Source organism: Staurois parvus, unplaced genomic scaffold, assembly GCF_062004578.1.
Source record: "Staurois parvus isolate SC_StPar_1 unplaced genomic scaffold, SC_StPar_1.0 ptg000017l, whole genome shotgun sequence".
In the NCBI taxonomy this organism is placed as follows: Eukaryota; Metazoa; Chordata; class Amphibia; order Anura; family Ranidae; genus Staurois; species Staurois parvus.
This window is the reverse complement of record NW_028317813.1, coordinates 9,081,180-9,106,180: the sequence shown is the minus strand read 5'-3', so window position 1 is coordinate 9,106,180 and position 25,001 is coordinate 9,081,180. Positions and strand designations below refer to the sequence as shown.

General features: G+C 42.2%; 1 protein-coding gene across 1 annotated transcript in view; it reads left to right on the top strand.

Annotated features, from left to right (window-relative positions):
* Positions 1–25,001, top strand: part of KMT2D (lysine methyltransferase 2D) — a 261,049-nt gene that overhangs the window by 216,890 nt on the left and 19,158 nt on the right. Inside the window, exons 38-45 of the mRNA XM_089679503.1 lie at positions 1,399–6,381; positions 7,310–7,450; positions 16,760–16,927; positions 17,037–17,193; positions 19,697–19,769; positions 19,888–20,063; positions 20,161–20,309; positions 23,278–23,413. Of these exons, the coding sequence (XP_089535629.1) occupies positions 1,399–6,381; positions 7,310–7,450; positions 16,760–16,927; positions 17,037–17,193; positions 19,697–19,769; positions 19,888–20,063; positions 20,161–20,309; positions 23,278–23,413 (5,983 nt within the window). The remainder of the gene's footprint in view (positions 1–1,398; positions 6,382–7,309; positions 7,451–16,759; positions 16,928–17,036; positions 17,194–19,696; positions 19,770–19,887; positions 20,064–20,160; positions 20,310–23,277; positions 23,414–25,001) is intronic.

Genomic DNA, 25,001 nt, shown 5'->3' with positions numbered 1-25,001 from the left:
TGTAAAAAAGCCTTCACAGTTCTGGAACAACATCCTATGGCCAGATGAGACCATGATCAACTTGTACCAGAGTGATGGGAAGAGAAGAGTATGGAGAAGGAAAGGAACTGCTCATGATCCTAAGCATACCACCTCCTCAGTGAAGCATGGTGGTGGTAGTATCATGGCGTGGGCATGTATGGCTGCCAATGGAACTGGTTCTCTTGTATTTATTGATGATGTGACTGCTGACAAAAGCAGCAGGATGAATTCTGAAGTGTTTCGGGCAATATTATCTGCTCATATTCAGCCAAATGCTTCAGAACTCATTGGACGCCGCTTCACAGTGCAGATGGACAATGATGCAAAGCATACTGCAAAAGCAACCAAAGAGTTTTTTAAGGGAAAGAAGTGGAATGTTATGCAATGGCCAAGCCAATCACCTGACCTGAATCCGATTGAGCATGCATTTCACTTGCTGAAGACAAAACTGAAGGGAAAATGCCCCAAGAACAAGCAGGAACTGAAGACAGTTGCAGTAGAGGCCTGGCAGAGCATCACCAGGGATGAAACCCAGCGTCTGGTGATGTCTATGCGTTCCAGACTTCAGGCTGTAATTGACTGCAAAGGATTTGCAACCAAGTATTAAAAAGTGAAAGTTTGATTTATGATGATTATTCTGTCCCATTACTTTTGGTCCCTTAACAAGTGGGAGGCACATATGCAAACTGTTGTAATTCCTAAACCGTTCACCTGATGTGGATGTAAAGACCCTCAAATTAAAGCTGACAGTCTGCAGTTAAAGCACATCTTGTTCGTTTTATTTCAAATCCATTGTGGTGGTGTATAGAGCCAAAAATGTTAGAATTGTGTCGATGTCCCAATATTTATGGACCTGATTGTATATACACCATACTCTGCAGATGCTATAGCTACAACACAAACCAATTAATATACACTTACTGGGATTTTTTTTTTCGTACCAAAGACATGTAGCAGAAAACATTTGACCTAAATTTTATGAAAAAAACATTTTACTGGATATGTTTTATTACAGTAGAAAATATAGGTTTTGTTTTTATTTTCAAATTTCTTTTTTTTTTTGTTTATACAATAAAAGAAAATAAAAACCCATTGGTGATCAAATACTAACAAAAGAAAGTTCTATTTGTGTGCAAAAAATGATAAATTTAATGTACAGTGTTGCATGACCGATCAATTGCAAATTAAAGTAGCACAGTGCTGAATTGCAAAAAATGCTCTGGTCATGACGGGGGTAAAGTCTTACAGAGGTCAAGTGGTTGTTATATTCCCCTATCCTAACTTGAAGTTTTCAAGTTCCCACATACTAGAAGAGTTTAAAAAATTCTATATTTCTTGCAGGATGATTGTATTAACTGTTTTTTTTTCTCTAAATAGGTGCGGAAACAGCAGAAGGAGCATACAAATCTAATGACAGAGTACCGGAATAAGCAGCAGCAACAACAACAGAGCTGTGGTGTACTTCCCAGTAGTCCTAACCAGAACTCTCGAGTTCTAACAAAGGCTCCAGGTCAAATCATTGCTGGACATGGTATGCAGCAAGCATCTGCCATGTCACACAACCAGCTTGTTGGACAAGCTGGAGGTCTGCGTGGTCTGCAGACAAATTTAGCCATGCAAGCACAGCATGGAACTTCCTATGTGAAATCTGTATCTCAACAACATCAAGCTCAAGGAAATAACCCAGCGCTTCCTGGAACCTCCAGTGGTTTCTACTCAACTGCTCCAAATCTGCAAGGTCTCACCCCTGAGCAAAGGATGATCCAAGAGCGCCAGCTTCAACAGCAAAGATTACAACTAGCACAGAAGCAGCAGCAGCAGCAACACCAGAATTTCCCACTGTCTCCACAGAATAATTTGTCTCAAGCAATGTTAGCCAAGCAGCATGGACTGATGAGCAATTCACATGGGTTGGTGATACAGCAAAACCCTTCCCAAACGTCACAGACCCTTATAGGTCATCCTCAGGCACCTGCTTTACAACATCACACAGCTCAACAGAGACAGATGTTGATTGCACAGCAACGGGTTTTGGGATCTTCACCAATTGCTCAGCAACAAAATATCGTAGGGCCTCGTCTTGTTTTGTCACAGCCCCAGCAGAACTTAGTTGGCGTGTCTCCTCATATGCAGCAGCAAACAGTGCTAAGCCAAGGAGGTAATACATTATCCCAGCATCCAAATACAGGACAGATACAGCCCACAAACCAAAACCTCCCAGGTCATCCACAAAGTGTTAACACTCAGCAAATTATGAATGCAAAGGATGTACCTATGACTGATGCCTCACTGCTTCAAGAGGGTACACTTGAAACTCAAGGACAGCAACAACAGCGAGCTTCAAGTACAGGCATTCCAGATCCTAGTGAGTCACAAACTCAAGAACAGTTAAGCCAGAATTCTTTGGGATCCCTGAGCCAAGAAACAGATTTGCAGCCTTTGGAGTCATCAGAAGATAGGCAGCAGATAAACCAGTCTTCTGAACAGGAGCAGGCTCTGTTCAATTCAACAAGCCCATTGCAGCAGTCTGTAAGGCAGCAGCAGAATGTTATCCTTTCTCCTCAACAACAAAGCCTTGGGACTCAACTACCAAATCCTCAACAACCTCTCAGTCAGGAGAACACACACATGGCTGCTGTAACATCACAACAAACAAGTGTAATTCAGATGCAAAACGTACTAGGACAAAATCCTGTACAAGGACAGGGAAATGAACAGGCCAAACCTAATGTTGGACAGATCCTCTCTCAACCCTTAGGGCAGCAAAGACCAAATCTAAGTGGCCAACAGGCTCCTTATGCTGCTAATCTGATGGCTTTGCAGAATACCCAGCTCATGGCACAAATAAGGGCTCAGCTTCAGAGTATTATTGCAAAAAATCCCCAGCTGAGACACTTGACACCCCAACAATTGCACCAGTTGCAGGCTATTTTGATTCAGCGACACCAACAGGCTCAGGCCCAAGCTCTTAGACAAGCTGCACAGCAAGATAATATGCAGTCTGTGGCATCACATGCTGTATTATCAAATGGTGCACCTGGTAGTCAGACACCATCTAGAGGTGTTTTCTCAGGTCAACAAGTTGGAACAGTTGGGACAGAACAGTCAAATTATACAGAGGATAGCACTTCTGTAACTGTACAGAAATTGGCAGCAGAAAACACTGCTGAAATGCCACAAGCAAATGAACTTGATCAGAGCTCCTTATTAAAATCTCCAGGTGTTGTAAGACATAGTGTTGGTCAGAACCAGGAATCTGTTGCTGCTCAGCATGCACAGACGACAACAAGCTTGCGTCACTTGACCCAGCAACCTCCACCTCAATATAGAATGCCTCAGCAGGTATCTTCTAATCAGCAGCAGATACCACAATATCCAGTGCAACAGCAAGTACATCCACTTCAACAACAAAATCCAGCTCAGCTGCAGCAGACGCAGCAGGTTCAGTCACTTCAGCAAATACAAGCACAGCCTCAGTCAACGCAAATGCAGCAACACCAATTACAGCAAGCCCAACAAATCCAACATCAGTTGCAACAAGTGCAGCAATCCCAACAATTCAAGCAGCAACAGTTGCAGCAACTTCAGCAAACACAGCTAGTACAGCATCAGATGCCACAAGCTCCACCACAGCGTCAGCAAGTGCAATTGCAGCATTTACAACAAACGCATCAAAATCAGATTACACAAATGCAGCAAACTCAGCAGCAAGTACAGCATCAGGTGCAAGCACAACCACTGCAACAAGTTCAGTCTCCACAGCAAGCACTGCAGCTGCAACAAGCCCAACAGCAGCATCAGCAGTTGAAGCAAACCCAACAACAGCTTCAACAATTTCAGCAAAGTCATCAGCAGACTCAATCATCCATACAAACACCGCAACAAATTCAGCCATCACAGCAGGCACAACAAATCCAACCAGTGTCACAATCTCAGCAAATACAACAGATGATCCAAACACAGCAGCAGCCACAACAAACATCACAACAAATTCAACAGCAGATTCAGCAGCTACAGCATCAACTGCAGCAAATTCAACAATTGCAAACACAACAACTTCAGCAGTTGCAGCAAGCGCAACAGACACAACCATTGCAACAGTCACAGCTTCAGCAGCTGCAACAAGCACATCAGCAACTCCAGCAATTACAGCAGCAACAACAGCAGCAACTTCAACAGTTGCAGCAAGTTCAACAGCAGCAAAAGCTTCAGCAATTGCAGCAGGCTCAACAACAGCTGCAGCAGCTCCAGCAATTGCAGCAAACACAGCAGCAGCAACCATTGCAACCAACACAGCAACTTCAACAACAGCAAATTCAACAGTTACAGCAAAACCCACAACAATTGCAACTGTTACAGCAACAACTCTTGCAACAAGCACAGCAGCAACAGCAAATACAACTTCAACAAAAACAGCAACAGGTACAACTTGCTCAGCAAACGCAACAGGTTTTAGATACACAACAGTTGCAGCAAATGCAGCAATTACAGCAAACACAACAGCAGCATCATATGCAGATGATCCAAACACAGCAACAAATGTTGCAACAGTCACCACTGCAGCAGGTTAAGCAACATCTATTGCCACATTTGCAACAAACTGCATCTCCAGCTCAGCAACATTTGCAAGGGCAACATAAAACACAGTTGGAAGCAGCTACACTGCAGAGTGAGGGGCAGCAGGAATTACCTCAGTTGCCACATGTACTTCAGGTTCCATTGTCACAGCAAGCAGAAAACAAGCAGCAGGATGTGCAGCATCCACAGACAGATATTGCACAGCAAGCTGATCAAATGCTTCAATCGCAAAGCAAAGAACCAACTCAACCAGTGGAACAAAATCTGGTGCTGCATTTGCCGCAAAGTGAAACGCAGCAAAATCCGCAATTACAGGGACAACATCAGTCACTGTCCTCTTTCCCAGGGTTACCGCAACAGATTACTGGTCAGCAACAGCATTTGCAACATGTCCAGCATGCACAGCAGCAAATACATCAGGCATCTCATTTGCAGCAGAATTCACAGAGTCAAGCAGTGCCACAACTGCAGCAGCAGCCACAGGCTCAGTTGACTGCAGTGTTGCCACAGTTTCAGCACCAGGTGCCACAACAGCAGCATGTTCAGTCTCCGCAGTTGCAGACACCAAGCAAAAACACACAGATACAACTGCAACAACTTCAGAATATAAAAGTACAACAGCAGCTCATACAACAAGCAGGGACACAGAACCCACAACCGATTCAACAAATGGGACAAGCACAAAGTCAAATGCAGCAGTTACAATTGAAACAGCAAGTTCATCATAAACAAGCTATGCAATTGCAGCTGCAGCAGGCACAGCTACAGTTAACTCAGCAGCAGTCTCATGATGTAAAAAGTCAGTTGCAGCAAACTGTAGTTCAGGTTCAACAGATACAACAAACACAGCCACAACAGTCTTCTCAAGGTCAGCCCCATAATGTTCAACAGTTGAAACAAATGCAACAACAGAAGTTACAGCAGATTCAGCAAGTGCAACACATCCTGCAGCTTAAACAGCAGATGCTGAATCAACCACCCCAGAGACAGCTTCAATTACAGCAGCAGCTCCAAATGCATTTACAGCAGCTACGTCAGCAGCAAGCACAGTTACAACTTGAGAGTTTACAGGAGCCAAAGAAAGAGCCTTCTGATCTCCTTGCTCAGTGTTCAGGAAGCATAACCGCCTCACAGCCAGAGAGTCACAGCAGTTCCCCAGACCAACATATTCAGACTTCTCAGCCTTGCACTGACTTGCCCGAAGCAGCATCCAGCCAAAGCCAAAATTCAGAATCTCCACTCTCTAGTACACCAACTGCTATTCAAGTTGAAACAGCAGTTCAGGTCACTGATGCACCAGATATTAAATCAACAGAGGTGACTGACTCTGACACTGCTACCAAGGAATCCAAAGGTACTGGATCTCCCAAGGAGGTTCTTGGCCAGTCTGGCCCCGATGACACTGGGGACATGCCAGTAAAGACAACATCTCAGGAAGAAAGTATGGAAACAGAAGATCAGACCAAGCAAGAAATTGTTACAAATCCTCCACAAGAAAATGGTGAAAGGACGCAGCCACCTAAGCCTCCTAAAGAAGAGTATGTGGAGGAAGGTGTGTCTGGGAGTCAGGACTTAAAATGTGAAACAAATTGTGACCCAGCATCTGTTGGAGCCAAAGGAGAGGCTGGACATCTCTTACTGCAGAAACTGCTGCGTGCTAAGACTGTGCAGCTTGCTTCACAGCGCTCCGCAGAAGGCATTCATACAGACATCAATGGACACATAGACAGCAAATTGACAGTTTTGGAGCAGAAGTTACAAGCGACGCCTCGTAATAAAGACGTAAGTTGACCATTATTTAAAGTGTATTTTAAAAGTTATCAAAGCACTCTTGCTGTGTGCTTGCTCTCTCTCTGCATTTGACATGAATGGGAGAACCCATCCATGAATGATAACACAAGAGATGCGTACATGCTTGGTACAACGCTGGCAAAAGTAGTGTATTTTGTCGCAAATCTCCTCTCAAGCCAAGTGTTTCTTTTTTACTGGAGCAGTTCTACTTCATAATAAATATATATATATATATATACACATACACAGCAAAACAGAAGTGTAGGTGAAAAACAAAAAGGTGCTGTTTATTTACACTATTTACAAGAAAAACATCAAACCAAAAAGAAACCTGAAATTAAATCCTTGCCAACTTGGCCACTTACTATACAATAACTTCCCTAGCTATCCACTAGGTACAGCCTTATGCTACACCGAGTCCCTATCAGTTGGAGGCTAGCCACACAGGCCTTTGTCTCACCACACAGATAAGTATGTTGCTCCCCAGCCTACTCAGGCACAGATCTAGTTCCAGGATGGAGCAACTCCCTAAGCAGGCTGGGAAGTTTTATAGAGGCCCTAATGAGCTCACTACCTTCAGCTGGGCTCATTACCTCACTGCTGAAGCCTCAGCAGTTCCCCCTTGTGGAACAAAAAGGACTGGTGAAGCTATTTTCATGCCTGTATTGTATATACAATAGTTAATAGTATAGGCAGAAGGTACGTTTAATGGTATTGACATTACGTCGGGCGGACAAGCTGCACAGAAAGTAATAGACAAAGTATGAACAAGGACAAGAAAGAAAAGAAGATTCTAAGATGGAAAGAAAACCATGGACCAGGCAGTTGGTGATAGGGTGTAGGGGAAGGAAACAGTCCCAGGTGCCCAGAGAGAGGATTTATGTGTTTTTTTTTTTTTTTTTGTTTGTTTGTTTTTAAGGACCCTTGTGCAAAAAAAGCTGCTGTACCAAAGCCAAAAAGGACACAGAAGACTAATGAAAAAGTACCAAATTCTCGTAAAAAGATAAGGAGAGAAGACAGCTTAAAATCACCAGATGCTATTGTGAAGCAGCTGAAACAGGTAAATGTGGTATTGCCTTGCAGCCAGATTTTATCCATTGTATATGAACATTTTATACTTCATACTCAGCGAAGCCCTGCAGATAGCATGATCGCTATCCTGGTATCATGTACAATCCCTTGTTTTGCAATACAATATAGGAATACCTATCGCATAGAAACTTTCCGTTTAAACTTGTGGCCCTTTGCAATGTGAAGAATTAAAGAAGGATTGGAGACTTGCAAACAAAAAACTGAGACCAGACCAGAATTAACCCCTCCTTCTACCTTCATGCTTAGGTTTATCGCTGGTGTCCTATGAGGACAGATGTCTCTTCAGCTTTTCTGTGTCAAAGCGTAACTTCTTTTTCTTTATTGTACAGTACAGGATACAGTCTGTCACTCATAACAGATGGGTTATATGCTGCACCTTAAAGTAAGTGGACATTGCCAAAGCCACTTAAGCTTTAACACTCCCACATAGAACACCTTTCACCATGTGATCCTCAGTTTTTTGCTAGTGTCCCTAGGTGATGGATCTGGGAGAGAACATAGTTCTAGGTATGAGCAGTGATCTCTTCCATCAAGACAAATTACACACTGTGCACCACACCAGGCCACTGGAGTTGAGGGTGTTTATTTTCTGGATAAGTGCCCTATGTCTTTGCGCTGCAAGGATTGCACCTTGGAACCCATGCACAAATGGGAAAGGGGCTGGCCTGTAATGATGTGACAGGCATTGTTCCTGGATTTCTAATACAGCATTTTAGTCTCCTCCAGCTGCTATACAGCTCCAAAGCTGAGATCCAACTGTGGGGCAACCCAGTCCTTGAAGGGTCAGTGCAAATATCACCTGAATCTGGTTATACTTTCAGCAGATTGGGCACCATGCAGAAAGTCTCCAATTCTGATGGCTGTAAGCTGCAACGGAGCACTCCAAACACAGGGGGAGGTTAAAAGTAATTTTACTGAGAAATGGCCACTCTCTGCGGTCCCAAGCATTGATCTGTTACTTGCTGGGGATCAGTGAAGATGTCTGCCGTGATCAGAGAATCAGGCTCCCCCTGTCCTCAGAATCGGAGGCAACGTGGTCTGAGTTTCTGCGCTTTTCCTATTTATGTTTCCACCCATAAGAAACTTACAATTTTCAAAAAATTATTTAAAAAAGCTAGGGCTTACAGTTTTTTGACCAGTCAAAAGACTCTGAATTAGAAGAGTGAGAGGAAACCAAACATGGAAGTGGACACTGTAATAAGTGGGGCTCTTCTGTTGAATCATATTTGTTTGTAGAAGGAGGTCCATCTGTCGCGGTGTCAACAAAATTGAAAGATACCATTTTAGTGCTTATAGAAGAGGTATGCATATGTCTACGTTTGACTCTACTGTGCCCAAAGGCCCAAAAGTTAGCAGCATGGTTTCCAGGAAACAAAAAACTCCTAATGTGTTTCCTGTTCATGCCTGTAATGCCTTTGAAATGCGTTAGCCTTGGACCCTTTCTTTCTTGGGTAATTTTTAAAAAGAAGCATTTTTGCTCGCCCAGATGCCAGGAGCATGAGACATTGATGTAATTTCTCTAGGCCCAAGGAACAGAGTCACAAGATATTAGACTGCTTAAAGCAAATAAGGAGTGTTTGTTTGGTAGATCATGTTTGTGGCATCTAATGTTACATTAGACTGCTTAAATTTGATAAGAACTTGTTTGTGCAATTAAAGATGTCTACTTGTTTGAGAAGTTAGAAAACTTTAAGTTTAGGGTAGATAAGTGTAATATTCTTAGATAAATGTTTGTTAGGTGTAGTGGCTGGGCGTGACTCTTGTTATCCTTGTGGAACCTTTCTGCTAGCTCCTCCTAGAGTGGGTGTGGCGCCTGCCCAATTCAGGAAAGCTGCCAGAAAAAGGGTTTAAAACAGGGAGCTTAAGAGGAGGGATCAATGGGGAGCAGCCTTCCTATGCAGACGAGGATGCTCTGACGCTGGGACTTTTGCCAAGGCTATATGGGCTCATCGATTGGTCACGTTTACGGCTTCCCCTCGACCCCCTGTGCATTATGGCTCCAATGAGGTCTGTTCCTTCCCGTCTTCCCATAGCTTTGGTAATGTATTCTATGCTGTGACGCTGTCAAAAGATGTGTCTATTTCATGCTCTAATGCTCACATTATTATTGGTGTGTGTTGTTATGCAGATTGTGATGACTATAAGATATATCCTCCTGTGTGTCGTGTGATAAAAGTGGAGGTTTTGACAATGAAAGAATATTGCAGTTGGATTCTGTTATTTCTTGGAGTGCCGAGTGAATGCTATGATGTGCTAGGCAGGTGTTCAACCGCTAGTGGGTCTTTCACATGCTTAGAATAATTAATGGTGTAAATGCTGGTTCAACGTACCTGTGTGTGTGACTACCTGTCTATTGTGTGTGTGTGTGTGTGTGTGTGTGTGTATGACTTTCTTTTAGTTATTGTATCCAGCATTGCTTTACAATGCCCATAGTGAAGGATATTTGGGTTGTTCCCTAGGTAGGCACAGCTATCTTTTTCATAAGTATGACTCTTCTGGTCCTGGTTAAGGACTTGCCTACTTTTAGGGATCCTATGGATAAGCACTTTAAGGCTATGCTCAAGGTTTCTTTTTCCCCATCCGGACTGACTGCACAACCAAATGTAGTTACTAGTACAACGGCGGCATTAAGTTGAAATGAACTGGCCACGCACTGATGCGATTACTGATGTAAATCAGCTTTAATATAACAAATAGAGGATTCAAAACCTGTAGTTTTGCCTGTTCAGTTCCCCCTCCAATGTGTTTCATGGAGATTAAGCCCTTTGTGGTGGTAAATGCTTTATATCGGGATGTGGACAAGCAAGACTTTTATGTCGTGAATCCATTTTATTAAAGCTGGTTTTACATTGGAGACAGCATCAGAATGCAGCCTGTCGTTTCTACTTGACAAAGATAACCGCTGAGCAGGAAAGCGCTCCTGGGCCTGCACCTGATGAGAGCTTGGAGATATAGGGAAGGAGGCATGTTCAGAGCAGCATAGCTACCGATGATTTTACATGCTATGGTGGTACACTTAGGGTCTGGTCATTGGGTGGCAATGTACTCTAGTGGCATTAGCCCCTCCTTCCAGCATAAATTGGATCGGTTTACAGGCAGCCCTGCACTATTGCATGAACAGGATAAGCAATGTGCTTTGTTGGGTATCCTGTATTTTGCCTCTGTACAGATGTGGATATTTCTTTGGCTGAAATGCTGGACAACTGAACCTAGCTCTAAGAAAAGATGGGAAAGGATGCGATTTCTTTTTTTTTTTTTTTTTTTTTTTTTAGGTGAATGCTTTTTTGTGGAGTATTTGAGTGTCTCCATCAAGAAGTTAGGAAAAGCACTCTTGCCCACTAAGAGGGTTTCTCAGTATGCCTTGTCTTTGACTTTTGTTCTCTCCAGGCATCTACATTCAGGGCCAAACCAGGCAATTCCTTTCACCACCCGTTTTTTATTTATTTTTTTTACATTGTGACAGATAGCGGGGGATCTTCTCTCCCCTGCTAGCTGTCACAATTGGGGAATGGGGCTGGTCCATTGTGCCATGTTACGAAAGGTGTACTTATCCTTTAAGTCTTAACTTGGAGTTTGTGGGTTTAGGCTTCCAAGCATCTGTCTGACAGCTCCTTTTTCTGTCCCCGTCAACTGGTAACCTTCTTTGGATTTGTCTTCCACTTGGGTACAGGATAGCCAGGAGACCGGTGTTCGCATTACCTCCAAAGGTTTTTGTTTTCCCTTGAAGCATTTTTTATTTTCCTGCCATGTTCTGCCAGCTGACGCAACATTTTGCCAGTAATCCCCTTGGGGATTGTGGGTTGGGGGTCAGGTATGACCTCCTATGGCGTGTCTACACGAGAACCTAATCTCACTGAAATATCCTCCCCTTCCTCCTGCTCCAAGCAAGGCTGTCTTTTAACGGAGGGCAAAAGGGGGAGCTGCCCCAGGCCCAGTCGTTGTGGGACCCAAAGCAGTTGCCCCTTCAGCCCCTGCTGCCAGCAGACAAGGAGACAGACAGGCACAGTGCAGAGGTGTGGTCACAGGTTGCTGCTGTAGCATGGGTGAGCAGAGCAGGGCATTGTGGAAAGCAAATACATGGTCAGTGTTTCTGGTGCGCAGTACTGGTGGTAGCGAGAGGCTCCAGACATCCAAAGTAGCAAACAGGTGCAGGGAATTCTGGGACTTCACTAGGCTCCAGCAACAATTTCTGCCTCTGCCCAAGTGGTTGGTTCCAGACAGGAGGAGTCGAGTGGGTTGTTTTCTGCTTCCCTGGTGGGGTGTCTTATCCATCTGTCACCTGGACTTTCCCTCGATTCCAGCATTGGGTAAGCAGGTATTCCCGGTCGCTCCCTCGAGGGTATGTGTGGCTCACTACATGAGAACCTTCTTCTGTCAGCCCTAGCTCCCCTCCACCTCTCCGGCCAAGAGGCAGCTGTGTGACTTTAAACCATCCAGGACATTCTCGCTCAGTTTCAGATGGCTGGCTGTTTGTTCCCTGGAAGGATACATTGAGGTTATTTGGTTTTTTAAGGATACAGTGTTTTACAATAAAAGCTACTTTTAACCAATGCACTCCATCTGTCGCTGATATCCTGCAAGCTAGGGTAGAGCTGTTACACAGGTTAGCTATCTGATGGATTGGCTGCAGATCATGCCCGGCAGTTTTCAGCTGATGGTCTGTGTGGGTCTGATGTAGTTACTCACTGTGGACACTAGCATTACTGACTTTATCACACACACACACACACACACACACACACGTTTGGGCACCCCAGCTAAAAATTTGTATTAATGTGCATAAAGAAGCCAAGGAAAGATGGAAAAATCTCCAAAAGGTATCAAATTACAGATTAGACATTCTTATAATATGTCAACAAAAGTTAGATTTTATTTCCATCATTTACACTTTCAAAATAACAGAAAACAAAAAAATGGCGTTTGCAAAAGTTTGGGCACCCTGCAGAATTTATAGCATGCACTGCCCCCTTTGCAAAGCTGAGACCTGCCAGTGTCATGGATTGTTCTCAATCATCGCCTGGGAAGACCAGGTTATGTCAATCTCAAAGGTTTTTAAATGCCCAGACTCATCTGACCTTGCCCCAACAATCAGCACCGTGGGTTCTTCTAAGCAGTTGTCTAGAAAACTGAAAATAGTTGACGCGCACAAAGCTGGAGAAGGCTATAAGAAGATAGCAAAGCGTTTTCAGATGTCAATATCCTCTGTTCGGAATGTAATTAAGAAATGGCAGTCATCAGGAACAGTGGAAGTTAAAGCAAGATCTGGAAGACCAAGAAAAATATCAGACAGAACAGCTCGCAGGATTGTGAGAAAAACAATTCAAAACCCACGTTTGACTGCACGATCCCTCCAGAAAGATCTGGCAGACACTGGAGTTGTGGTACACTATTCCACTATAAAGAGATACTTGTACAAATATGGTCTTCATGGAAGAGTCATCAGAAGAAAACCTCTTCTATGTCCTCACCACAAAAATCATCGTTTGAACTTTGCAAATGAACATATAGACAAGCCTGATGCATTTTTGAAACAAGTTCTGTGGACCGATGAGGTTAAAATGGAACTTTTTGACCGGAATGAGCAAAGGTACGTTTGGAGAAGAAGGGGCACAGAATTTAATGAAAAGAACCTCTGCCCAACTGTTAAGCATGGGATTGGATCAATCATGCTTTGAGGTTGAGTTGCAGCCAGTGGCACAGGGAACATCTCACGAGTAGAAGGAAAAATGGATTTAATAAAATTTCAGCAAATTTTGGATGGTAACTTGATGCCATCTGTGAAAAAGCTGAAGTTAAAGAGAGGATGGCTTCTACAAATGGATAATGATCCTAAACACACCTCGAAATCCACAGGGGATTACATCAAGAGGCGTAAACTGAAGGTTTAGCCATGGCCTTCACAATCTCCTGACCTCAACATAATTGAAAATCTATGGCTAGACCTTAAAAGAGCAGTGCGTGACAGACAGCCCAGAAATCTCAAAGAACTGAAAGACCTTTGTAAGGAAGAATGGGCAAAGATACCTCAAACAAGAATTGAAAGACTCTTGGCTGGCTACAAAAAGCGTTTACAAGCTGTGATACTTGCCAAAGGGGGCAGTACAAGATATTAACTCTGCAGGGTGCCCAAACTTTTGCAGACGCCATTTTTTTGTTTTCTGTTATTTTGAAAGTGTAAATGATGGGAATCTAACTTTTGTTGACATATTATAAGAATGTCTAATCGTAATTTGATGCCTTTTGGAGATTTTTCCATCTTTCCTTGGCTTCTTTATGCACATTAATACAAATTTTTAGCTGGGGTGCCCAAACTTTCGATCCCCACTGTATATGTGACTTGTAGTGCATTCTAGCTAGGTATAAATATAGTAGGAGTTTGTTCCCATTTCTCCATGTCTCTTAGTGCCTGGAATAGGAGGTGGGTGGCCTGTGATCATGACAAGAGAACCTACCCTGAGGAACATGGTTCCCATTATAGATTTTCTCCTCCCCATCTTCTCAGTTATGTCTGTTTAAATCCAAACTCAAATTTCTCGCTCACCAGTGTCTCATCTGCAACACATTTGTAGTAGACTTACTTATTTTTTTCATCTGCTTTGTGGCTGGTCATGTAATGAGCAGTATCGTCTTTTTTTGTCTTCTTATTGAGTGGTCCTATATTCTGGGTTGAGGTAGTGACATATGAGAGCCATTTTGTGCAGTGGTACTGCAAACTCTGGCCAGGGTGCCCTGACTTCACTAAATTTGGGTTAAATGATGCTGTGCATCATTTTCTGGGTCTGCATTAGAACAATATCGTTGAACTCAAGGCAAAATTCTAGATACAGAGATGAAATTCAGATAAGGTCATTGTTTTATCTGCCAAATGATTTGTCTTTCTATCCAGTTTTAGGATTTACACAGCTCTGCTACAATGCCCAGACCTTCCTTACAGGGCAGGAAGACCTAATTTCCCCTAATTCTAATGCCACCATTCACCAGGCTCCTGCAGACACTGCCCACAGCTTTTTACCTATACCTCTGTACTGACTTTGTAAGCTGTAGGAAGTGTCCATGAACTATGAGTGCTGACCAGCACCCCTACAGTTCATTGAGAACTGCAAGACGTCTGCTGCAGTGGCAGACAGGATTTGTAGTCCATCCATTCACAGGGATTCACAGGGTAATGAAGTGGGTAGTATGGGGGAGGGGGTCCTGTGTAATGAAGGGGGTAGTATGGGGGAGGGGGTCCTGTGTAATGAAGGGGGTAGTATGGGGGAGGGGGTCCTGTGTAATGAAGGGGGTAGTATGGGGGAGGGGGTCCTGTGTAATGAAGGGGGTAGTATGGGGGAGGGGGTCCTGTGTAATGAAGGGGGTAGTATGGGGGAAGGGGTCCTGTGTAATGAAGGGGGTAGATTGGGGAAGGGGGTCCTGTATAATGAAGGGGGTAGTATGGGGGAGAGGGTCCTGTGTAATGGTGGAGGTAGTATGGGGGAGGTGGTCCTGTGTAATGATGGGGGTGGCATGGGGGAGGCGGTCCTGTGTAATGGTGGGGGTGGCATGGGGGAGGCGGTCCTGTGTAATGGTGGGGGTGGCATGGGGGAGGCGGTCCTGTGTAATGGTGGGGGTGGCATGGGGGAGGCAGTCCTGTGTAATGGTGGGGGTGGCATGGGGGAGGCAGTCCTGTGTAATGGTGGGGGTAGCATGGGGGAGGTAGCCCTGTGTAATGGTGAGGGTAGTATGGGAGAGGGGGTTCTGTATAATGATGAGGGTAGTATGGAGGAGGGGGTCCTGTGTAATGATCGGGGTAGTATGGGGGAGGTCTATGTGTATTTTTCGTTTTTTTTAGATATTGGATGCAGAGCAAAATGGCATGGGGGGCCCAAGAAAGTGTTTGCCCAGGGCCCAATCAATATTAAAGACGGCCCTGGCTCCAAGCCACCTGGGTGTTCATTTTGACCTTTTTTTTTTTTTCTTTTCTTTTCTTTCTTTCATGGGGCTTCTACCATCTAGGAACAAGTCCTTCCTTCTCTTGCTTCTCTGTTAAAATCTGGTTGTGGGGCCTATACAGCATGTAGAGTTCTATGCTCCCACTTTGAGTAGAGCCAAAGCTTATTTTTCCCATTGGTTACTAGGCAGCTATTCACTCTCCGATGTTGCTCCTGCAGCAGGTGTTTTTTTTTTTTTTTTTTTTTACCGTTAACAATTTGTTTTGAGGCCTTTCTGGCCGCCTTTTCTTTTTTTGATTGTTTAGGATCCTCCCATTGTCTGTAAATCAGTTCCTGTGTCTTGATCTGTAGAATACAAACCAGGAATTCTGTATCTTGAGTACAGTACAGGACAGGTACCTCCCCTCTCTTCTCCATGATCTCTCTATGGCTCGCTAACAAAAGTGGAATGTATGTGTGTGTGGTTAGAGGTGACCCAGCAAACTTTTGCTATTGTCCACCTAACAGTAGTGGCATATAACCCATGATCTGTGAATAGATTTCTGTGTCCTGTACTGTAGTAAAAGATGCTACAAAAACGAGTCATGCTGGTAGTAGAAAGGGTTATTTATCATAGGCTTGTCTACATTGGTTTGGGTTGGTTTTTTTTTTCCTTTTTTTTTTGTTTTTTTGTTTTTTTTTTTACGCCTTTAGGCTAGGTTCACACCTATGCTGCTTGCGTTTTGATCAGTTTCTGCAGTGCTTTTTGCGGTGCATTTTGTGTTTTTTGTTAAATTTTTTTCTATGCTTTTTGGATTTTTTTTCCAACTTGTTGCTGGACAGATTAAAGTGCAAAAATGCATCAAAAGCACACTACATATTTTTCTGCAGTGTCTCCAATGAAGTCTATTGAACCAAAAAAGCAACGTTTTGCATTTTAAAATGTCCCTGACCCTTTCCAAAAAACACATCAGGTGAAAACGTGGAGATGTGAACCTGTCCCATAGGTAATCATGATAAATGGACTGCTGTGAGTTTCTGCAAAACGCAACGGAAAACACATAGGTGTGAACCTAGACTTAGACAGCAGTATCACCCAGAGTTGAAAGAATTCTGGTGTGCCTTAATGGACTCCAAAAAAATGTATGTGTTCAAACCTTTTATTTCATTGGCAGTTTGTATTGTCATTCGGAAGCAAAATAAATCTTTCAGATTAGGGGAAATATTTTTCTGCAAGGCATTAGGAAATACCTTCTTTGATGGGAATGCATTTTAAAATTCAGTTTATTATTTTAAATGTTTCTTTACTGGAAGATTACACCATTAAAAGACCTAAAAATTGAACTTAACGAAATATTTTGGTTTTGCAGGAGCTTTCTCTATTGCCACTGATGGAACCTTCAATCACAGCAAACTTCAGCCTGTTTGCTCCGTTTGGCAGCAGTAGTCCAGTTGATGGCAAAAGTCCATTGAAAGGCACTTTTGGTAGTGGAGCTTTGGATAGCATACCAGACTACTACACTCAACTGCTAAGCAAGGTACCTTTTGTTAATGCCTAAAAGGACATCATGTGAATTTACAGAATCATTACGCTATTTTTTTAATAAAGAGGTAATTGTTTACGTTTCATTTTTTTTGCCTCTTCAGAATAACCTCAGCAATCCCCCTACACCACCTTCATCGCTGCCTCCAACTCCACCTCCATCTGTGCAGCAGAAAATGGTGAACGGTGTAACAGCAGCTGAAGAGCTGACAGAGACTAAGAAGGAACCTGAAAACAGTGTAGAATCAGAGGTTAAAAAAGGTGTGATCAGTTTTTATGCCTAAGTGTTGTACATTGAAAACAGAGGGGTTCAAATATTGAATTGCTGACAGAAGCACTTTTACTTATCATTGTTGAAATCTGCATGCTTGGTATGATTATATATAATATGAGTGGGCAATCATTACACCTTGATTCAAATAGTGGATGCAGGTAGAGGTGGCATATTTGAACAAATGCCGCATGAAGTTATGGTGTATTCATTTTCATGATCACATTAATAAAAAAAAAAAAAATATGTTGAGTTGTCATATGGAAAAAGTACAATCACTTGGGGGGGGTCATGTCAGTGCAAGCCTAATCATTGGATTAGCTCCCAGTGCAACCAGAAAACTGACCATACTGTGCTCTGATGCGTAGTGTGGCCAGTTTTTAATAGGGACAGGGACTTGCAAGAACACCAGCCTCAAAGACAGCAATGGAAAAAGAACAGGATACTTTTTCATACATGGTACAGTAGGCACATATCAGGAATATGAAGTTGGGGTTTTCATACTCTTTAATAAAAAGCCTTTGCTGCCCATAAGAAGCATATAGGCAAAGAGAAATGAAAATTAACGCTTCTACCTCCTTAAAGTGGAGTTCCACTCACACTGTCAAAAAGTCAGCAGCTAAAAAAAACTGTGGCTGCTGACTTTTAAAAAACAGCCACTCACCAGTCCCACGATCCCGCGGTGCCCTCCCTGCAGCCGTTTCACCAGCCGACTGGTGTTCCAGGTGCCGGCATCTTCATTGTGGGCACCCGGCTGTGACAGCTTACGGCTTCACAGCCGGGTGCCCACTGCGCATGTGCGAGTAGTGCTGTGCTTCCTGAATGGTCCCGTAGTCTTCTGGTACCTGTCACATGTCCTAGAAGACTATGGGGAGGGAGGACAACTTTCGCTTCCGATCGCCTAGGTGATCACAGCAGAAGTGGGAGCGGGTACCTGTCAAATTTGCGGGCCCACTCACCAAAGATGCCAGTCCTTAATGGGGAGCGGGGAACCAGTCTTTAAAGCGAAACTTCCCATTTTGGGTGGAGCTCCGCTTTAATTAAAAATCCACGGTTGAATGGCCGATGCTCAGGCATACATTGTGGTCTACTGAAGAAGGGAAGATCGCTGGAATCGCAGTCAAGTGCAGGAAGATATCAGCTTGAGTTAGACAGTACATTAATGTGTACAGCACAGTCAGTGTTGCCACCATAATGACCTTGACTTAATACCACCCCCCTGTAGACAGCTCAAGTAAAAGACATTCAACATAGATGTATACAAGCTGGAATGAGGTAATTGACAATCAGAAAGTTCAGACTGAACAATCTCTTACAACAATCGAGATAAAAACGAACACCAAAAATTACATGTAAAAAGTTTAAAAACAGTTGTGATAAAGCATCCACAGCAAAAAAGTGAGATGCGTCTCCCCCACCCTATAGGTGGTCTAATACCTAGCGTGGTCAGTTTTTAATAGGAAAGCAGAAGGACTGGCAGGAACACCAGGCATTTCACACAAAGGAAGCAATACAAAGAAAACAGGACACTTTTTTTTTCTTACATGGTACAGCAGGCACATATGAGGAGTATGAAATATTGAGTTTACATATTTAATAAAAAGCCTTTGCTGCACATAAAGAACATTGGAATAAAGCAAAGACTAGGTCTTCTGCAACACTGTGCTGAAGACTGGTCATGTTTGATGCGTTCATGTTTACTACAAACCAAAGACCATATTTTTGGAGAGGACCTTCATAACTGTGAAGCGTTGTGGTGGTAATGCTTTGATTTGGGGTTGGGTTGCTTTACTATTTCAGGGTCTAGGCAGCTCAGTCATTAAGTCAGCTATGAATCCTGCATCATATCATTGTGCTTGATGAAAAGTTGAGGCCATATGTTCAAAAAGTTGACCCATAAATAAGTCATTCAACACAATTATCTGAAGCACACAAGTAAAATCCACCAAGGAATGGTTAAAAACGAATTAGAAAGTTTATAGGCTGCCCTTTTCAAAGCCCTGATTGGATTCTTATTGAAATTTTATAGGGGGATTTTGAAGAAAGTGAAAAGAAGGAAATTAATTTTGCAAGCAGTTAAAAATTTCACTGTATTTATGCCATTGACTTGTGGGCAGTTATTTCTGCTCAAGGGGCAATACCAGCTTTTGATGCCAAGGTTGTACTTTTTCCACATTACACCATTACATCTATTATTGGTATTTTTTATATACTATAACTGACATTTTTCTTGTGTTCTTATTGAAATATTTCACCTTTTATCTGTGGGCACTTCTTGAATAAAGATCTAATGTTTGCCCGTTCAAATATGTTGATGAAGCCCATTCATTTCCATGGTGCATTATTTATTTTTTACATGACCGCATATTCTAATTTTGAAATAAATATATTGTCCGCACCCAGCAAGTTTCTGGACATTTTTTCTGGTGTTGAAGTATAGCATGCAAAGCTTGTAATTATGAAAGCACCCTCATGTTTGTTCTTTTCTACCAGGCTCAGATGAGCGCAATTTGGACCTTTTGGCTGCCCTTCCCACTCCCCCACACAACCAGAGTGAAGATGTCAGGTGAGGAGAGACTGATGGATCCATAAGGGTTTCCTGCATTTATCAGTGAATGGATAGTGATTTATATAATATTTTTTTGCCACAATAGAATGTTCTACTGTGCTGTTTGTATCCTTAGGATGGAGAGTGATGAAGAAAGTGATTCTCCTGACAGCATTGTGCCAGCTTCCTCCCCTGAAAGTATTCTTGGAGAAGACACACAACGGTTCCCTTCATTGTGTGAGGTGAAAGAAGAGGAGGAAGAACGGGCCTTATCTCCAGTGATACCACTAATTCCTCGTTGTGCCATACCAGGTCAGTTCCTGAAATGTTTATTCTGATTTGTAATTTGTACAGTTTACAGCACTTGAATATCTGTTCTGCTAATAATTCGATTGACTTCTTGGTACAGTGTTTCCAGACGTGAAAGAGGCTTTATCTGCTCCACCAGAGTGCTCTGATAAGATAATGCTGAATTCTGCTGGAGGAACCATATCGTGGGATAAGGGGAAAGGCAGTGAGGTTTCAGTTATGCTGACAGTATCCGCAGCAGCAGCAAAGGTAGGTGAAGCTGGTCAAACAGATGGGGGGGGGGATGTTGAGTCTCGCTGTGTCTATAGATGCAGGTAGTGTGGCTCCAGATTGAGCTGGCAGGTGTGCCACCATATGAAGCGGCTTCCTATGGTGGCACACCAAGAAGAGGAGGAGCACTGGCCTGGGACCCGAAAAGGAGAGGATCAGGTCTGCTGTGTGCCGTACTATTGCACAGAGCAGGTAAGTATAACACATTATAAAAAAAAAAAAAAGACTTTGCAAGAGCTTTACTATCTTAAACTGAAACCTACATATCCGTGTGAATGAGTCAAAGTAAGGGACCTTATTTCTTCTCCTTCATACAGAACTGTACCAGGTTTCAGTCAGACTGTGATTTAAAGTAAATCATTTCTGCTTGTATATTTTAAATTTAGCAAAAACAAATGTTCTTTAAGCTTTTTTCCTACCCATGTAAGAAAGATAGATATAGATAGATATATATATATATATATATATATATATATATATATATATATATATATATATATATATATATATACATACCTATTCTCAGGCCACTCACGTGATCGCCTCTGTGTCAGCCAGCTTCAGCTACAGGGAAAAAGAGAGAGTTCTGTCAGCAGCTGGAATGCTTGAGCTGTGTTATCACCCATAGGCTTATCATGAGCCATTAGTTTTCAGGGCTCCCTTCTCTGCCCTGAAGCTGCTGCTAGCTGACAGTGGGGAGCCAGCCGTGTGATTGAACCAGGGCAGCTTGAAAATAGGTAAGTATATGTATCTTTCTTCCACAGGGTAGTTCATATAGGTGTTCGAAGGAGGGTGGGAGCATTTTTAAGATTAGGTTGTATCGCAGAATTCTACTTATGAGCAGTAGTAAAATACTGCATTATGGTCGCTAAGTGGAGCTGAGGAGCATAGGAAATGCACTTCTCTTTAACCAGTAACAGTCCAGGACAATTATGACATTCCTCTCCTACATGTATAAATCAGCATTTTTTTTGCTAGAAAATTTCTTAGAACCCCCAAACATTATAAATATTTTTAAGCAGAGGCGATAAAAAATAAAATGTTGGGTGTTGCATATTTTTATGTCAATGATATTTGCTCAGCCGTTTTTTGAAACGCACATTTTTGGCAAAAAAATAAGCTTTGTTGAATTTTTATGTACAAAAACACAATATAATACCCAGTTGTTTGGTGGTATAAAAAAGCTGAAATGCCAAGTAAATAGATTTTTTTATTACTATTATTATTATACAGTATTTATAAAGCGCCAATAGTTCGCTCAGCGCTGTACATTACAAAGGGGGACAGAACATGTGACAGAACAATACCAATACAATGCAAAACATGAGGGGATCAAGGGCCAAACATGATAGTATATGGCGAGCGCTGTGTATAGCAAAAAGCAGCTAGCACAAGAGACAATGACCATAAATCTCACAGTAACATATGTGTGTAAATTACAGTGCTAAAATCATATAATAAAACATCCAAGAGTTTTGCAAAACAGTAAAAAAATTTTTTACATATAGGTGCAAACAAAAACAAAAAAAAATCAGTGAAACAATAAATTAATAAAGTCCATACGGTGTAATATATAGGTGCTAGTGTATATCACAATAACAATGTGAAAAGGTATAGTCCATATATGTGTCAGTGGTACTGCAAGACACACAAAACGGCAATGTGTCCAACTTCAAATACTACCGGTATAGTAGCAATGATCGATGGTCAATCATTACAATCCTTAGCCAGAGATCCTCTTAGAAGAAAATCTTTCACAAGTTTCATTTTGCTGGAGTCAATATCCATGATCTTCTGATACCATGTTCTTGCCTCCTCAAATTTTTTAAGTCCAAGAAACGCTTTTGCCATATGAACGTAGGCATTTAGGCACTTTCCATCACACTTCAATGTCCACTCAGTCTGTTATAGTATTCTGGTACTTTTGCAGTTTTATATAAGCCCCCAGGCTGGGATCTGAAGACTCAGGCAGGGTCATCAATCATCATCAATTGCTACTATACCAGTAGCATTCTGGTGAATGCATAGTGGTGGTGGAGTGTTCAATAGATACCAAACATGACATGCTTTAAAATTGCCTACGCCTGTGGAATGGTGCCAAACTATGATACCTAATAATTTTTATAAGTAACACTTTAAAAGCCTTTACAGGTTACCAGTTTAGAGTTGCACAGGAGGTCTGGTGCTAAATTTATCGATTGGACGTTCCTGGCGATACCTCACATGTGGTGCGATCCAAAGCATTTGATCAAACCCATTTCATCAAATGCTTTCACAAGCCGGTAATGGCTTGTTTACATGAGATGAAAACATTGTCTCTTCAATTTGTATCATCTCTGCTTTCAAACATCACAGTGGCGGAACAAACATCAGTTCCTCTGTGTCCCAGGAAGTGGATTCCCCGAGTTGCATCTTTATCAGGCTCCTTAATGGGATGGAGAACCCAGTAAAGGCAGCTGGGGGGGGGAGGCCACTTCCGCCACTGCCTGTAACAGTAATCCAGTAGCTCTATAGCTGCTCAGATTACTTTCACTTTGTGCAGAATCACTGGTCCTAAAAAAAAAAAAAACTCTTCCTAACCAAGGACAAACCGGGTACATCCTATGGATGGGAGGTGTTTAACAAAAGAGAAACTTCTAGAGAATGCTAGCATTCTTAGGATTGTCCATTCAGATTTGCTGGATGAATGGCTCTGCAAATTTTTTCTTAGACAGACCCCATAGTTTTATATGAATTTTGCTATGATTTCCCCAGTGCATTAAATGGCCATTTCTAAATCAAAGCTTTGAAACAGAGTCAAATATATATAACGGTTTGTTAAAAACCCTGGTTAAACATGGCAAACAAATGTAAAGTTTTACAATAAATATGTACTTGGTGAAGGTAACCTTTTAGTTATATATGCTATATACACTTTTAAATAAGTTTTGGTTTCTTCTATCTTCAGAATTTGAATAGTGTGGTGGCAGCGGTTGCTGGTCTATTGAGTATTAAGTTACCAAATTCCTATGAAGTGCTTTTCCCAGACAGTGGGCTGAAAACTAATGTAGAAGTGAAGAAGCCTGCAGATCCTTCCACAGAAGGTAAATGGAAGTTTTACTTGGCCTTTAATAATTTTAAAGTTCATTTCACAATATTTTTTACAGTAATGGTATATTGATCTGTCATTTTATTAGTTTTATTTATGTACATCGATACAAGTCCATAGATTTTTTTTTATTTTTTTTTGCCTGGGCCCAGGGGCGGACTGACAACTCATGGGGCCCCCGGGCAATAGGGGATCATGAGGCCCCTGTGTCCTTGCCCAAACTCAAAAAAGCCTATGAAAAAGGTACCAGGGGCATCTCATGAGGCCCCCTACTGACCCCGGGCCCTCGGGAAATGCCCGAGTTTCTAAATGGTCAGTTCGCCCCTGCCTGGGCCTTAATTGGAGTGAGCAAAGTCAGCAGTGGTGCATAACTGGTAATATCCATGTGCTACATATCCAAATAAGAGAATGAACCTGAATTACAAAAAGAATGGAACTGTTGGTATAATGTGGAAGTTGAGAAATGAAAATAGTCTGTTGTGATCTACTACTAATTGTTTCCTAAAACATTAATGTCATTGTCTTCTTGACTAAAACCTGCAAAATAAAAGAACAGATTTCCATTTTGCATTGCGTCCTTCTAATTTTAGTATATATATATATATATATATATATATATATATATATATATATATATATATATATATATATATATAAAAATGAGATAGATGGTGGTATATAAATGTTGTTGCCCTCCTTGTTTTTTTCTAAAAGCAGACATCCTAGAGATTAAAATAGTGGTAGTTGCAGTTTTGTATGTAACATGATATTATTGCAGATGTCTAGGAAACACAACATTTCAGTAAAAATCACACTTAAGTGAATTTTAGGGCAAACAAATGACCCAAATTTTTGGTAAAATGAGGTTGTGCTGAGGAAATAAATACCCAACATGCCAAACCGTAAATTTTTGTGTGCCTATAAAATCAAACTTCAGTACCCTATATTTTCTATAGACGACACTTCAAAAGCCCCTATTAGTCATCGGTTTAGCATTAAGGAGGTGTGGTTCTAAAGCGATGTGTAACGTGTATTGCAATCAACATCCTGATGCGTAGGCGCTCTGTGTGTGTATATGTAGGGGGGGGGGGTCTTAAAAAAAAAAAAAAAAAATTTGTGGGTGGATGTCGGGTGTAACTTTTTTTTTTTTTAAACAAAGAAATATTTTTTTGATGGTTCTAGCAAAAAGGTTTATGTTGTTTTCTTAGCCATATTCTCTCTTGAAAGAAACCCAAGAAACAGATTTTGTATTTATACTCTTCCCGTTACAAACTCCCACTGCGCTTTCATAGAAACTATCCTGTTTGTAAGCATTTGCTGTTTTTAACCACCTCCCGCCCGCCATATAGTAATATGGCGGACGCAAGGTGGTTTTCTCATTCTGGGAGGACGTCATATGACGTCCTCCCATTCTTACCACGCATGCACGGCTCAGGGAGTGCGCGGCAATCGGCGGAGCGCTGTGTCCATCGGACACAGCGGATCACCTATCACAGAAAGAGCCGAAGATGTCGGCTCAGTCATGTGATCAGCTGTGTCCAATCACAGCTGATCACATGTAAACAGGGAAATGCCGGTTATCG